The 17740-nt window shown below is 40.5% G+C and overlaps 1 protein-coding gene across 1 annotated transcript in view; it reads right to left on the minus strand.

Annotated features, from left to right (window-relative positions):
- Positions 1 to 767: 767 nt before the first annotated feature.
- ube2j1 (ubiquitin-conjugating enzyme E2, J1) overlaps positions 768 to 17740 on the minus strand; it is a 49286-nt gene continuing 32313 nt past the window's right edge. Inside the window, exons 6-8 of the mRNA XM_042390435.1 lie at positions 7208 to 7337; positions 6356 to 6484; positions 768 to 3370 (exon numbers count right to left, since the gene is read on the minus strand). Coding sequence (XP_042246369.1) covers positions 3077 to 3370; positions 6356 to 6484; positions 7208 to 7337 — 553 coding nt within the window. The 3' untranslated portion in view covers positions 768 to 3076. The remainder of the gene's footprint in view (positions 3371 to 6355; positions 6485 to 7207; positions 7338 to 17740) is intronic.

Genomic DNA, 17740 nt, shown 5'->3' on the forward strand with positions numbered 1-17740 from the left:
ATTCAGTGATTTATTTTCTGTTTATATCTTGGTATACCAGCCTTGGGCACAATAAGTGAAGAGGCAGATATGAAGAGATTCTGAGAACATGAATATTCAGAGAGGATCTCTGCTGCCTTCAAGTAATACCTGTACATATGCAGGTAGAAGATGTTGCTCAAATAAGAGAAAAACCCACCAAGACAGATTTATTCCCCTCAACAGGTAGACTGCTACAACTACCTCTGAGCTATTTGTGTGCTGCCAAGTTGCTGTAGACACTTTGCTTTATGAAAACCACATTCATGTTTACTTGTGCAAATAATCCCTAAAATTATCTCACCAGTAAACGTTGCCGTGGTGATAACAGTTCAAAGAACACTGCCTGCATGTTGTACTTTAGTAAGCATGTCGTATTTAGCTGATCCTGGATCAGTCAGCTCGTTACCTTCACAGGGTTGCTGGGAATTTTTACACTATGGGCTCTGTTTTCATGGCAGTGCAACAACCAGCGCTCCGACTGTTTGTTGTTTTTCTGACCTTGGAATTGACTTTACATACTAAGTTTGTGCGTAAAGTCTCATACTAGTGATTTACTCAACCAGGCTGCACCATTAAAACTTAAGGAATGTCTTAGCTAGTGTTGAGTAGTGATGTGTACAGCAGTTGCTAGGAAACATCTGGAAGAAAAAGCAATCAACTGTGTAAAAGGAAGTCACTGCATCACCAAAAGCTGTGACATCACTTCCAGATATTATATGTTATGTCAGCCAATAACACTTTGTAAATGTAGGTATAACCTTGTTTTATTTATACAGTCTACATACATGGAAAACATATGTGTTTTATCACTGGTAGCATTCATGTTGCTAGTTTATAGTGAGAAGGAAATATTCAATTACAACACTTAAGCAACCTTATTTAAACATTTAGTCTTAAAAACGTTATTTATGTCTCCCAATTTGAGTTGTATTATTGTTATTTTGTAAAATGTGATTAAAATGATTAAACAGCAGTTCAATGAAGTGTCACATCAGATATGACGAGCACATTTCATTTGACCTCTAACAACCTTCACTGTCAGCAGGTCAGATATCAGTGAGCTAGTTGTTGTCAGTTGGTTGAGTCACCTACAAAACAGTAACACCTGGCTGTTAGTGGTTGTAAATCTGCAGTAAATCTCTACATAAGAACTAGTTTATGTGGTGAAACAAGTTTTAATGTGTTGATGCATTAATCAGTACTTCTGTTATCACAAGGCTAAGAGTGAGCTGGTGGCATTGACTCCAGGTCTGCTTCTGGAGCAAAGTCACTCCGTTGCCAAAGTGGAGATTCTGTCAACAAAAAAGCAAACTAAATACTGAATACTGTGCAACAGTTCAGAACAGTGCAGAATTTGTTTTCATTCATCTGCTGAAGGAGGAAAGTTTCTCTGAGCTCACCTTCAATCTCAGTTTAACACCTGGACACACCAGCAAGATTTTGTGACATCACAACTTCAGAGCCAATCACGGTCCAGTATGCAACCTACACAAGTGTGATGTGGAAACTTGCAGCCTCCAGTGCACAAACACTGTGAATGAACTTGACAGTGAAGTAGGAGACATCTTTGTCTCAGTTAACATTTTGAACTGAACAATATTTGCATATTCAAAGATTCTGGATTTTTAATGATTGAGAAGGAGGGGATGTTAGTTTGAGGATTTTTATCTTTTGTTTGTCACATATTCTTATTTCAAAGCAGAGTAGATTATATTTTATATGTCTTAAAAAATGTCTGGAGGGGTCTTAAAACAATCTCCAACAAGTAGATGTGTCTAAATCAGCATGAAAGATGGATGTTTCTTACAGTATGTATTGTCCACAGCTGCATAACATGGTATGAAAACTCCTCCTTCAGTTCATTCTAATCTACAGCCTCTGCCAGAGCACCGTGCCATTACACACAGGCTTCCACTCTGTTTACTTTGATTAAATCACAGTGGAACGACACCAGGCTGCTACAAAACAACCACACGCACTTCTACACACATCAGACTGGTTGATTACCGGCCCTCATTATTCCTCTGCATCACTGGCTCCTTTCCACCGTTTTTAGCAAAGTGCTGTTTTATTCTTGAAGTGCATTACGCTGCAAACGCTACTGTGACCAGTCACAACATCAAATTATGACTGAAAGAACGCTGGATTGATGCAATCACATAAACAGCTTCAACAAACTATTGTCATTGTATTCATTAACCGTTACAAAGCCACAGCATTGCTGTTCACATCAAGACGTCACTCCATTTGTTGAGCTGTTGTCATGCTTCTCTGTGATTGGTTAAGTTGTCAGCGATGGTTGAGAGTGTATTTATTAATCACCACACCCTCCCATCTATATTCCACTTCACCCAGTCCTTTAGCACTTTGCACTGCTGCACATACATGAACGCTTAGAGACGCTAAGACTCTAATCCCTCACTTTGCACACTTTGCACTGGTCGTTGCACTGGTGCCTTTAAAACAGAGCCCTGTGTTGTGTCTGAAGTGACCTATCAGGAAGTTAAAGCACATGAAGAAGAAGTCTCTGCATATACACTGTGTGCAGATGATTCCATGATCAAATAATTACTTTGAGACAAAAATCCCCAAATAATTCCATGTTGTTGACATATTATATTATAGTTTTAATTAAATAATGGGAACAAGTGGCAGCCCTAGGATAGACAACAATTACATGAAAGGGGACGTGTGTGTGTGTGTGTGTGTGTGTGTGTGTGTGTGTGTGTGTGTGTGTGTGTGTGTGTGTGTGTGTGAACCGATCACAAACACAACAAAGCTTCCCGTTCTTAAAAATGCATGAGACTGGAGAGTAAAATTCACATTGATTAAAAGACACCCTGGAGGTGTTGTGGTGAGTGGAGCGCCTCCTCTGCAGGAACAAGAGTTTCCCCTCAGTGGAGACTGAACCCTGTGCTAATGAGCAGAGAGGGCAGAATGTCAGTGTCAGCGACCGCCTCGGCTCTGGCTCCACTGCAGCTGGTCATAGTTCTGTCGGGGTGGTATAGGAGGAGGTGCTGACTCTGTGCCGAGAAGGAGGGGCAGCCCGGCGCGGTCACAGCTCGTAGTCGAACTTGTACTCGTTGGCCAGGTAGATCCTGCGGAAGATGAGCGCAGCCAGGGCCAGAGTGAGCACCACGATGAGCACAGCTGAGCCTGCGTGGCTGTCATCCTGAGGCTGGTGAGGTGCTGCGATGAAGGCCAGCCTGCTGGCTGCTTCTCTGCCCTCTCCTCTCTGGCCCTGCTGGCTGTGCTGCTGGGCACGACGCTGGCGGGGGCTGAGAGGACGACCGACGCCGGGGGCCGCAGGGGGCTGGGGTTCCTCTTCACTGGGAGCCGGAGCCTCTGCCTGCAGAGGGAGGATGGCATGAGGAAGATGTGAGACAAGACTTGGCATTAGAGCTGAAACAGTCAAGTGTTTCAACAGAAAATTAAATGGCAACTTTCCAATGATAATCAACTTTCCAATGATGAGGGAGGAGAGGATGTGTGTGTGTGAAGGATTTTTAACTCTTTAACTGCAAACAGTCAGTCTTACAAAACATAAAACATATCAGAATGTCATCGTGGGTTCTGTGAACTGTGTTGAACTTTTTTTTTTACTTTTTTCAGACATTTCAGAGCCCAAAATATTAATTAAGAAAATCAACAGTGGAAATGATCAGTTGCAGCCCTACTTGTGCTTACACCAACAAATACACAAACCATGTCTGACTGAACAAGTAGTGTATACATACGGGAAAAAAAAAATGCTGCAAGCAAATTTACCAAACTTGTGTGTTTGCTGCCACCAGAGACAGGCTCTTCCTCTTAAATTACTTCACAGAAATAATCTGTTATTCATGAGTTTCCTGGATCAGCACATTGGAAACTAGCATCAATACTTTGTGTTAAGAGTTAGTTAAAGATAAAGTTAAAGTGAAGGGAGGGCAGCAGGCTGTAAGGGGGATGACTAACCATTGAGCAGAGCTGATGGGCTCAGTTTTTTTTTTTTTTTACACAGAAAGCACACATTTCACCCAATTAGAGATGGCTGGAGGGAGGAGAGGCGGTAAACAATACACAGTTATCCCTCTGTGTTCTTCAGGCTCAGCAGAAGCAGCAGCAAGGCAGTGTGGGATATAGCGGGCTAGGGATGCACCGATCCCACTTTCTCAGCCCTGATATCAATACTCGGGCTTTGGGTATCGGCCGATAGCGAGTACCGATCTGATACCAGTGTTGAATTAATAAGCTGTATGCCTCACTGTGTGGAAGAGACTGGGATCATTCTTTCACATGTAAGGAAATTCATAGATATAAATGTATTGCTACTTATTAAAATAACAGTATCTGATACCAGATTGGCCCATTGTCACGATACCCGATCCTGCTGTTTGAGTCAGTATCGGATCGATATCAGTATCATCTTTACCGTGGGCCAGTCCGTCTTCATTCTGGACGAGTTTAAAGTCTCTTCCCTCCAACTCTACAGCAGATGGTGAGTCCTATTTTTGACGTAGCCTTCCTCAGTTCATCCAAACTCAGAGACACTAATCTAAGTTGACCCTCCTCTCTGCTCCTTCAGACCCACTCGCCGTAGCTCCGCGGTTAGCAGCTGGCGCCAAAATCAATCCTCTTAGGCAACAAAGCTCGGACCGTATCATCTAAACTGGTGAAAAGAAGCTGTGGAAACACAGGCTTCCAGCCACCATGACACACATCCACGGTGATGTTAAGACAGACAGAGCGCTGATGTCTAGCTGCTTGATTTCACACACTCACTGCAACCAGTACAGCTGGCATGATGCTGGCTGCACAGTCAGCGTGCAGATTGATTTCCTTCCATACACATTAAAATGATTCTGTGGCTCGGTGGGATGTCATCAGGTGATGAAGCGTGCCACCGATTAACAGGAACAATGTGAAAGATGGCTAAATGACTGCACACAGACAGCAGCATATCATCCTTTTGATTTCAGGCTGTAGAGCTTCAGAACAACCACTGCTCTCCAGTATTTTGGAGTTTAAATGGATTGAAGAACCAAGTGCAGAATACTAAAGACAGGTCTGTGTTTTAATTAGAGCAAACATCAGGAGCAGGAATTAGTGCAAAGGGTTAATAATCCTTCGTATCGACAACAATATGTTTCATGTCTCAGTGAGAGTCTTCAGTGATGTTAAACATCAAGTGTCAGCTCTCAGTGTTAGCCCAACTATTAACCAGGTAGAAGATACAAACATCCTCAGCGGTGCTGCAGTATCCTCAACACATGAGAGAGAAATGGAGCACAGCACACATGTCATGTCATGTAACACTCTCTTTGTTTAAAGATGCACTCCAGTCATTTAATATTGTCCTTTCACAAAGTTAGGGGACTCACAAGAGACAGATGAAATGAAGAATAGTCTAAACCCAAATTATTCATATATATTCAGTCCCTGGTACGAGTCCTGGATCCTACACTTCCCATAATTAGGGAGGCAGCAATTTAACTCATATGTATGTCTCACTGCATGAAGGTCATTAAAAGAATTTCTATTTAAGGTACCATGATGCCCAACAACAGAGTCAGCAGCCTGCAGTGATAGTGGAAACACTGATTTTTATCATGACACTGATGAATAAGCTGTATTTAGTGTGCATCAGTCACATCATGGTCGGTACCCAGTCTTTGCTTTAAAAGCTCAGTATTGGTGTAGATATCAATCCATGGGACTGGACAGCTGCGTACCTCCCCATAATGCAGCTCAGCAGCATCTTTTATTTGACCCTCCTGGCCTGGTAAACACCCACGTCTTCAACTCTGCTCCCAGTTTGTAACATGAGTTTTCTGTTATAAATGTGTTGTTTCAAAGTTTGAGCTGAGATAACCTGATGACGGCTTCATTTCTCAGACAGCTTTTAGGCTCACGTCCTACTTTACCTTGAATTGATTGTTTATTTGAATCCCTATTAGTTGTTACCTTGGCAACAACTAACTTACTAACTCCAATGACTATAATAAGGGAATGACAGTAAGGCTTGAGATGTGTGAGATGATTGATCCAGCAGTCAACAATTCAGAAGACAAACTCACCCACTGAACTGCAGTATCACAACAACATAAATAAATAAATACATACTGTGATGCATCTCCATCATGTTTCAAGTATATGTAGGTTGCTTTTCATAGCATGCTGAAACAAACTGACATAAACCGCCAAACTGGAGGATAGTAAAGCCATCTAAAACTAGTTGATAGGCTAAAACATTCAAAACCAGCGGGATGATGTGTTTTATAAGTGGTGTGTTGGCTGAGGGCAGGTTATGTGCTGTCCTGTGCAAACCCCAGAGTGGCAGTATAACACCTACCAGTTCAGCTTGGGGCCCGTCAGCAGCTTCCTGTCCTGCAGATGTGGAGGAGTCTCCCTGGGTGAGTGTGGAGGGCTCGCTTTCTGCACCTCCGCTCTCACTTGGCTGTCTGGATATACTGGACTCTGCCTGCATTAACACACAAGGAGCTACTGGTCATACTGCTGGACAGTATGACCTGATCTATATCATGATAAATAGTCACATTTACCTCAATAATGTTATTTATTATGTTATTTTATTTCAGAACATCGGTATCAGCAGATATTGTTTTGCTAAGAGCCGTTTCCATGGTGAAGAATGTATTTTAATGTATTTTACGCTCAACAATGAAAAGCCTTTGAAGTTTTATCAACAGTAGCTTATCTTCCATCAAAAAGGGGCAAATGAGTAGAAGTGATAATACTGTGAGGTGAATTAATGAAGTAATGCAAACATCTTCATCACAGCAGTTCTGTTAAGAGAAATGAGAGCAGCAGTGAGTACATGACTCTCTTCTTGTACTGATGGAATTAGTCCCATGGAAATAATGAATTTATCAAAGCAACGGCTAAACATGGAGGAAGTGTTGAGTTTAAGAATTTATGGTATTCTCTATTTAATTATATGGGATATTAAAAATGTTGATATGAATAAATTGTTAAGTGATGAGTAATGGTTTATTGTCTAGCCCTCTCGTGTGTCAGCACTAAGGAAATCTGTTTCCAGCTGTGAGTGCACAGAGAGAGAGAAAAAAATAGTAGCAGACATTTCTTTGTAGCTTGTGCGGCGAGCAGCTCTTTTGCTCTTAGGGTTAAATCGCTGAGTGAACTGTAAATCAAACGTGACTTGTGTAACAGCCAGTGTTTGTACCTTGAAGTTGATTTGCTGGGCCAGTTCTTTTGCCTTGTGGTCCTCGGGGCTAGGGTTGCTGTTGGGGGTGAGAGCCAGGAGGGCTGAGCGCATGGAGCAGCCGCATGCCTCACAACAGAAGTCTTGGGACCTGCCAGAGAAGAGGCAGCACATGGGAGGTCAACCTGATGCGAGAGTGTATCGTGCCATTTGATGAATAACCAGGCAACTCCCCTCTACAAGCAAACATAAGACTTTACCAATGAAAAATAAAAAATGAAAAGAGTACAATGGCAGAGATTCAATAACAAAATAAATGACTTGTTAATTATGAACAGCACCCGACATGACTGTTTAGGCTCACTTGTCAGAATACATCAGGTTAATCTGCCAAGTCAACTGAAAAAATACCTCCGCAATTATATGATGGCTCATGTTTGTAATGCATCATTAAATGCCACTGGGTTTAAAATACAAAATATTCTATTATATCCACAGTGTTGACCAATACTGATGCAATGCATTAGCTCTAAGACTTTACCTTAACTGCACAAATACTACTTGCTTAAAGCTGCACTAATCAGTACTTTTAAATTAAAGGTATACTATGCAGGATTTCTCAGTTGTTGTTTGTAAACACACAGCATTCAAAGTTGGCCCCTCCTCCCCGGCTCAACGAGCGAGTGAGAGAGAGAGAGAGCGCAGCGGTGGTTGAGTGAGCTAGAGAGCGAATGGAGAGAGCGAGTGGCGCTGGCGAAACAAAAGTCGTGAATCAGTCCCCTTCCATAGAGGTCGCCATGATGCACCGCCATGTTTCTACAGTAGCCCAGAACGGACAAACCAAACACTGGCTCTAGAGAGGGCCTTTCGCATTTTTCGCGAGTTTCACGGCCACTGTAGGTTCTCTCACATGCTCGGAAGGGAAGGGGAAGGGGAGGTGTATTCAGTTGGTTGCAATCTGCAACCTCACCACTAGATGCCACTAAATCCTACACACTGGTCCTTTAAAGGATTAGTATTGGATAAAATAAAGCCAGTAAAATGCAGTCTACTTCAGCCTGCTAGTGTTTCAGTGCTGCTCTACTTTACAGTCTACAGTGCAGCATTTCACTCTTGTATGTGACTGAAAATTAGAGTGTGTGACTGTGAAAAAGTATTTGAGCATGCTGGTGCAAGTGACTCAGAACTCTCATGTTCTAGTTGGCAAAATACATGGATTAACTTCACTGCGACTCTAACTTGGCAAATATTAGCAGTCAGTTAGCAGCTTCCTCATTTCGAGCTGGCACTGACTGTGACTTTCACCAGTTTAAATGACAACTGTTGACAGCAGCAGATCATATCAGTTGTCACCGGTTAATATTAATTTTGTGATTAACTTGATGGTAGTCCAAAATTAATATTAATTAATATCTCAACTGCTGTACAGTTGAGTCTTTCTATAGTTCCAACAACTCCAACAGTCATAAATCTTCTCTCTAGAGGATCATGTCAATTCAGGAGTTCTCCGGTTAAACTTAATTCATATCAAATCAATAATCTAAGCTGATCAACTTAGTTTTGAACCAGAACCTTCAGTATTTGGATCAAGTAGCTTGTGAAAATGTGTGACAAAGTCAGAAGGCTACAGCTGACGTTCTACTGTGAAAGATACATGTTAAATTACCATTTCATATCTTTTGCTGCTATGTAAGCATCAGATCAGACTCAGTATTGAAAATATTGAAGGACTCGGACTGGGATAGGGGCCAGAAAAACTTGACTGGGACATCCCTACAACTTGGGTCTCATTTTCTTAGGATAACATTGTACTTAGCAAAGTTAAAAAAAAAAGAGTGAAATGGGGCAACAAACACAAGGGGTCAGACAATCAGACGGGCTGTAAAGAAGCCAAGAGTTTATCTAGATTGTCTAAACCACTTTATTTGGAGGTAAAACTGAAAGTGAGTGCACCTGTAATATGCAATCCCTCATTGCACAGGCAATCTGTGTGCACACAGTTATGGCAAATACACAAGGTCAAAGTTGAGCCAGGAAGTCAATCTGTAAACTATGATGGATGTTTACAAAATTGAGTTGGGGTAATAATTTTATTGTTCGACTTTCTGTTTTCTCTGCCAGTGTGGCTAGTTTCTGAGTTTGGTTTGTTTCCAACCTGTCTGATTGTCCGACTGCTCATATTTCTTGACTTCTTTTTAGTTATGTCTCAGTATTCACAGGTTTCAACCTGATTGTCAGACTGAATAGCTTTCAGTCTGACATTGTTAGCTGATTTTCTTGTGGGAGAGGTTTGTTTTGCCTTAACCAATAAGTAAAGAGTGAAGTATCTGTCCTGTGGCATCATTTTCAGTTGACATAGAAACTGTAGAGGTTGCTAGGAGCAGTTAACATTTTTCATGCCAATCAAAGAAATATACCAAAATTGTTCTTCTATAAATGTACTTACAATTACCTATACAGCTTTGTGGACATTTTTCTGTCATTGTTTTTCATGGATGTAGCTAGGTAGCTAGCTAGCTATGTAAGAAGATGATGTAGACATTCTTAATCCCACCTGCAAAACTGTCTCCAACTATAACATAACACCAGAAGTATTTAAACACTGAATACATCAGTGATGTGAGCTGTAATTCAGGGCTTTGACAAGTCTATCCTAATTCGAACTTTTACCTTAAAACCAAGCCCTAGTCCTCAAATAGCTCCGGGAAAAAGTGATGATGCACACATGCATGCAAACACACACACACACACACAGTGGAGCAATGTACCAGGCAGCCAATCAACAGTGTATTCGAGCCACAGTTTAGATTTGTTGGCTGATGGTCAGAGAGTGTGCCGTGGTTAACATGAACAATGAAAACCAGACAAAGCGCTCTAAATTACTCAGGCACTTCAATGTTAAATCTCACAAAGTTATTGGCATGTGCAGTGGGAGACTTACTGATTTTTCTGCCAAAGAAAAATGTAACCATCATTTGGTGTTTGGCGGATGGTAATTTGGGGCCCTGATTATGGAGTTACAATTATTTTATTTATCAGGACTATGTATGAACCCTGTAAACAGACTGGCTGAAACCTCAGTGTCAAACACTGCATGTATCTGTGCCTCAGTGTTTGTGTATAAGCGTTTGTTTATTGCATTGGTTTTCTGTTTGTGCTGTCGGCTGCTTCGCTGTGTATCCTCAGATGACAGGTTTGTTTTTGCCTTCACCACCTGTGGCACAATCACATGCCAGGTCCCTGCTTAGGGTTCAGACCTATGCTGCACCTTTAGGCCCTCATGTCAGTCCTGACAGCAGGGCTCGGTGCAATATGGCTAAGAGTAGGATCAACACAACCGCTTAGTGCAGTGATGTGGAAAAAACATAAAAATGCAACACATAAAAGAGGTTTTTTTGTGGATTTGTCTCAGAAAAGCTAATCGTCCCTTGCAGCAGCTAATGGACTGATGCTACGGCTGGAGGGATGAATCATGGTCTGAGGAACACCAGATCATCACTGTGGAGCTCCTAAGGCTAAAGGTGGCGAGGACAGATTTGGATACATTATAGTATTAAATGATCCAAATCAGTGTCTTCCTCTTGAGTCAAATGGAAATTGGATTCTATTCAAGTGAAGTTACTGTAATGTAGCTGGGGAAGAGGCTTAATAAGCATCAGACTTATTGCATGGCACAGTGAATGTTACGCCTCTGGTCATCATGTCACTGGACTATGACAGCTTGTACAGGCGGTCTGTGTGTCTGAAAGCGGACACCATGCAGACAGGCTCCAGGGTTGGTTGATGGTTGCTCACATGAATGACTATTAGAACCATTTCAGGCAGAAGTGCTGCTCATCAAGAACTCATCTGAGCTCTTAGAGAAATGCCAAAACTGGAGATTTGGTTTGTTAAAATGTTAATCAGCGGTTCAGAAGTGTCGTTCTTGCAATTTCATTTCACGTTTAATATCATTTAGTAGCATAAAAGGTGAGAAGGCCTTAGAATGCTTCAAACAAAATGCTTGTTAGATCATCTAAGAGAATCTGAAACTCTCTTTCACCTGGTGGAATCAGGAGAGGGGCTATGTCCATCAATTTTTGTAACTTTCCAGAACAGACAATTATGTGTGTCTGGAGGTATCAAAGTAGGCAGGGTTTCAAATTCTCTGTCGTTATTCATTCTGCACCACTTTCATCATGTTTCATGTACAACTGTGTGCAACACCATGAATGATACTGTCTGAAAGTGCGCCCTTATTTCCATTTGTGATTCATTGAGTTCAGACTAAAATGAAAAACACAGCATTCTTGGAGAGTGACTGGGGAGGCAGGATGATGCAGCCAGGAGGAGGCTTTGATAAAAGGCTTTTCACCCAAGAAGGCTTTTCAAGAGTGGCCATTTGGAACATTTTTTGAACAACCTTTGGATGTGGTTTTCAGAGCAATATCAACACTGTGTCCAAAAAATACTCCCCTCATTCATTTCATTTATACCACTCTGTGGCATAGCAGAGGTCCCAACAAAGCTGAGTTTGGTTAAAAAAAAAAAAAAAATCAAAACTGCTCATCATTTGCTACAACACAATGCAGAAAATATTACTGTTTTACGATTATGTATTATGTTTGCTGTGAGTTGTAACATTCTGTCTCATAGTATTGTAAACTGCTTGGAAGCAATTATTAAAACTGGACTTCTACGATTGAATCCTTGCTCTTCCACAGCTCTCAAAAATATTAGAAAAAATATTCTATACAAGACTAGATGACTTCATCACAAAACATAATGTACTATATGAACAGCAATATGGTTTTAGAGCTAATAGGACAACTTCGTTTGCACTTAAAGAATTTGTAGAAGAAATAACAACAGCAATAGAAAATAAAAAATATTCAGCAGGGGTATTTCTCAAAAAGCATTTGACATGGTAGACGATGACTTATTAAAAAAATGTAAAGATATGGAATTAGAGGGATAGTACTCTCCTGTCTAACCACCTACCTAGAGAATAGATATCAATACGTTCAGAAACACAATTTCAAATCACAATTACCGAAGGTTACTAGTGGGGTTCCCCAGGGCTCAGTGTTTGGACCATTGTTGTTTATTTTGTACATAAATTATACTGTGTCCAAACTATTCTATTTGCAGATGATACACATTTCCTTTGTTGTAACTTAGAACAACTTTTGGATACAACAGAAAAGGAATTGAAAAAGCTTGGTTTGATGCAAATAAACTAACACCGAATTTAAGTAAAACAAAATGTATAATCTTTGGTAATCGTTCAAATAACTCAAATAAGAAACTCATGATAAATGATGCAGAAATCGAAAGAGTGACAGAAATTCAATTTCTTGGAGTGATAATAGATAATACATTATGCTGGGAGACACATATATTATATTAACGTTAAAATATCAAAATCAATTGCAATACTATATAAAGCCAAATATCTTCTAAATCAAACTTTGTTATACACCGTACACTGTTCCTTTATACTCCCATATATAACTTGTGTTGTAGTGTGGGGAAATACATATAAAACAAACACTAATCTAATCTTCATCCTTCAAAAAAGAGCCATAAAAATCATAAACAAAACCACTTACAGAGATGCAACAAACACACTTTTTATTAAATTAAAAGCACTAAAATTTAAAGATCTGGTTGACTTCAAAACTGCAACTGAGATGGGTATCATGGACACTGGTGGCAGATAGTTTAGCTTTCATATTTAATTATTATATTTAAGAGTTTATTGTTAAAGCAAACAAACAAACAAACAAAAAACAAAACAACAAAGGGGATAGGACTAGAAAAGTTTTTAACTTCCTCCTACTCCTTTTCGAACATGGAATGCATTATTTGAATTATTTACTGGGATTCTGTTATATATGTTTGCTGAGGATTTTGTTTGTTTTGTTTTTTTGCTTATATATTTTATTTGTTTTATTTGCAACATAAGGAAAACTGAATACATTGGGCTGTAAGGATTTTCAAATGCTAGATCACACACAGCCAAAAAACTGCTTTGAAAAACATCCTTCAATTTTTACAAAAATGCCTGTGCAATTCAAAATAAAGGGGAAAAACATGCCCCTAATTACTAAGAGTACACTTTCTTGCATTGTGCCCTGTTTCACCCCCAATTTATTGTTGAGTTGTCAAATATTCATGCATGCTGTGACTGTAAATGTCCCCTCTAGCCTGTAATGGGCCAGAGGGGACAGTTATAAGCACATATATAGGAGTCTATGACCACACAATTATTTTCAGAGTTTGAAGCAGTAGAAAATGTTGGCACCATGGCCCAGGGGTAGAAGAAAATGTCTACTACACTGAACTACTGTATCCTAAAAACTTAATGTACCTTAAAATAATTTGACAACTGAGGGGTGTTGGAGGGATAGCTCTGGACAGTAGGGTGTGGGGGTATAGACAAAATATTTAAAAAACAACTTTCCACTTAATATGAGCATTATAAGCTTCACAAAAGTAAGAAATAGTCTGATGTTTTTTTCCTGATATCACATGTCTGTCCCTATGCTTTTCTATACAGGAGGTACTTAAGCTTTCAGAAGTGTTTTTCATTTGTCTGTCTCATGCATTTGATGAAACAGATAAGCTTCTACTTTAATCTAAACAGCTGTCCACACTTTACACACATAATTACGACCTGAAGTGTATTTATGTAGCTACAGTGATTGTGTATTGGAGTCTGAGCACTGCCAAAACATGAACAGCCTGAAAGCATCCTGTGTGATTGTGACTGAGAAGTGACACTGCTGCGTTACTTACATGCTGCTTTCCCTAAACCGCATCACAGACACCTGTTGACTGCAACTGGTGGTTGGTGACTGAAGACACGATTTAGCCTGCAAACTGAATGGATCACAGCCCGAGGAGGGAAAGAGAATTCACTTCCCATAGTTGACTGAAAGATGCTAATGATGCATGTTATTAAAATATTTTAGCACATACTCTGTTGTTATCATGCCAACTACCTGGAGGTTGCCCTCCTACAGAAGGGTTGATGTTTAATCATATCAGCTGTTGTCATCCGACCTGTTTCTATCACAACAATACCCACCTTCAGAAGCAGACTCAGAACATCTAACTTTGGACAAGCTCCAGTTTGGTATATTTGATTTGCATTAAGAAACACTAGAACCACCTCTGAGTTTCAATTAATAAGAGCAGACATTGATATATATATACCATGTGTGCTGCTCTGTGGGACAAATCTAAGGATTTGGAGCAAACTGGCTGACATCAACATGTCTTTATGGCATTGTTAAATAAGCCAAAATACTGTATACTTGGCCGTTTTAATACAATATAGCCTATGAGGGGGAACAAACAGGTCTGTTACCAGTTTTCTGCAGTTTCAAGTGTATGATGTGTAATTTAATTTGACAAAAACTATTACTAAATTATTATTTGTACAAAAACTGGTACAAATTGAGTATCTATTTGGCAAAATCTTTATTCAACAGTTTTGTCTTTATTGCAGCAGATTTTCCATTTTCTCAAAGCTTTATTGTTTTGAGTTCACTTGAATCTTTTGTTCTGTAAATAACATTGGTGAAGCGCATGCAACATGGCCATCAGTTAGACCACTAAGTCCTTACACTTTATTAAAAAGGACTTCTAATAACCAATATCACAATATGTGTAATGAAAGCAGGTCTCCTGTATATGAGTTGTGCACTCAGGTGTCAGCAGTGAGTGACATTTTTCATATATATTTCTGCGACATCCCCAGACCTGCACATGGCCCCCTGTATTTGTCCTGCCACATCACAAGCTGCCCAACTTCTTTGGCAGGTTACTTGTCAGTTATAAACTCAGCAAACTCAGAAAATATTGGACAGCAGCCTTTTCCTGCTGTGCGGGGGCCCTTCTCTGACTGACAGCTCTCACAGTCACCAGGGGCACAGAAACAGGAGATGAGAAACCGAAGAGAAGCGCTGCCTCAGCCTCACACTGAGTGAAAGAAAAGGTCTTCCATCCGGGGGATAAGCAGCCACGTATTTATAGCAAAGTGTGTCTTCCTGTCTATCCACACATGCATCGGCGTCTGTGTTTGCCCGCCTGTCAGACATTTTTTTATCCAGTTTTAAGCCACATTTATACAATAAACTCTTTGGATTTTGGTCATTTTTAACTATATCTTTTAACCAGTAAAGGATTTTAGTCATCGGATGTAGATTTTAAATTGTTTTCAAAAACTGTTCACCGCCGAAACCTCATCTGGCACTTCAGAAGGCCCTATGGGACTCGAGAGTCCCCCAAATTCAACTCCCGCAGTCAGCCCACAACCTTAATCTTAGGTGACTTGACAATCAAAAATGTCAGGGTGAGATCAGGAACAACGTACCGTTTTCCTGGTTCCACTGTCCGTGACATTGCTGACAAAGCTGCTGAGGTTTTATCTAGTTTGCCCAGTGTTGATAAAATAATTGTCCATGTCGGCACCAATGACATCCGTAATCATTAGTCTGAGCTACTTAAGTCCTTTGTGCGTTTATTCAACACTGAAAAATTCTGGGAGTTGCATTTACGTATCCAGTCCGATCTCCACTTACATCCGTGGTTACGGACGTTTCAGGAGGCTACTATCGCTGCACACTTAGCTCTCCTTGGCCTGCGACTTCCATAATGTCTCCCACATTTTAACCTTTTCTGGGAACGCATCCAAATATTCTGAGGGCTAAGATGCTGTCTGCAAACATTTCATATAGTAAAGCCCCAGTAACAATGGTTCTCTCTGGAACTTTTCTGCTGCATACATTCTAGGACCTGTCATCTCTTACTCTCCATTTTTTTCCCACAACCATCTCAAATAACTCCTCCACTGGACTTGACCATTCTGACCTTCCTCCTACATTACAGTACATTATATGATGCCCAATACTCATTTGGTCAGCTTCCTCTCGCCATCCTCTCCCCTGGTGCTGACCCTTACTCCCCCTGGTGGCCATCCGCTATTTCCACTATCTCTGTGATTTGCAACAACAGATCCCCTCGCTGTTTTTCTAGAAAGCAAGTAGGTGAGTAAATATGTGCAATTTACATCCTATTCACTGTATGCCTGTTTCCTTTCCCTCTGCCCTGTCAATGAACAAATTTGGCCTCTTGAATGTGAGATCACAGCATGGATATAAAGTCACACAGCTGACGGACTCCTAGCCTAGCATGCTAATCATACAGTCTATCTGTAATACCAACGTAGGTGTTTGTTATTAGGCCATCACCCGTTTGGTGAGCTGAATGATTGAGACCAATATGCTGCCAATCAGTGTGGTAGAAGGCGAGGGATTGAGAGAGCTAGTTTGATACCTCAAGCCTGAGTACGTTATGCCATCCAGAACTACTGTGACTAAACACATGTAAAACACTTTGAGGTGAAGAAGGATGAGCTAAAAATCAAGCTAACAAGAGCAGAAAAGCTAGCTCTGAACACCGACTGCTGGACAGCTTTCACAAACGATAGCTACATCACAGCTTTTCTTAAAAATCAAACCGTTAGTTATGAGTTAATGGGTGAATTAACTGAAAATTAACTGAAACTGACATCCCTACTTTGAAGTGTTAAGTTTCTTAATCACTGCCCCTGCCCCCTTACTCTTCATTTATAGGCCTCCTAAACCAGTTTGTTTTATTTCAGAGTTTTCTGAGCTTTTATCTATTCTTATGCATAAATATGACAAGGTGCTTATTCTTGGTGATTTTAATATTCATGTAGGTTGTCCTCCAGCAACACTTGTAGTATGAAGAACAACTTTATTAGTTGACCGACGTGTTTCGGCTTATATTGCACATATGTAAATCAGATAATATGCATACATTTGGCGCAAAACTGGCCCCTTTCTATGCAAAAAGAGTCCAATTCACAAAGACCAGGTCCAGTGATAATAACCACACATAGAGTGAAATTATTGGCTTTTACAGGGTGGGGTGGGGGTGTTAAAGTGGGTTTGGGGTGGTAGGCTTATCTCGGACTTTCAGCTACCGAAAATAAAAATGTCCTGACAGCTCTGATGGAGCTAAGGATTCATCCATAAGAGCTGCTTTATTACAAACAATTCCACTGTATAAACCTGGAATCTGTGTGTAACAGCTGACCGGTGTAGATATGTAATAGAACACAGAACATTAAATATGGTCAGATCCTGACCGATCTGGTGTTAATGAGGTTACAGCTGCTGTGCCACGTGTGTAAATGTGCACAACCTCTTTCTCAGTTTGGAGACGCACTCATCGTTTCAGCTGCTGTGTGACGCTGCAGCCAGCTGCGGGCAACAAACAGAACATCAGTACTGATGTTTCTGTGAAATCCTGATTATTGTATGATTCAGACATTAATCTGACATGTTTCAGACCTGCCTGAGTCACATTAGCTGTATGTTGACATTTGACATTTCAGTAGATGATCTTATAGGGTTAGGGTTAGGCACGTCAAGTCAAAGTGAAGTCAAAATTCAACACGAAAATGTATTATTTTTGTTCATGAAGTCAACTGTCTGTCATAAGGAAAAAGAAACAATCACTGTGTTGTATGTAATAGTG

Source organism: Thunnus maccoyii, chromosome 17, assembly GCF_910596095.1.
Source record: "Thunnus maccoyii chromosome 17, fThuMac1.1, whole genome shotgun sequence".
In the NCBI taxonomy this organism is placed as follows: domain Eukaryota; kingdom Metazoa; phylum Chordata; class Actinopteri; order Scombriformes; family Scombridae; genus Thunnus; species Thunnus maccoyii.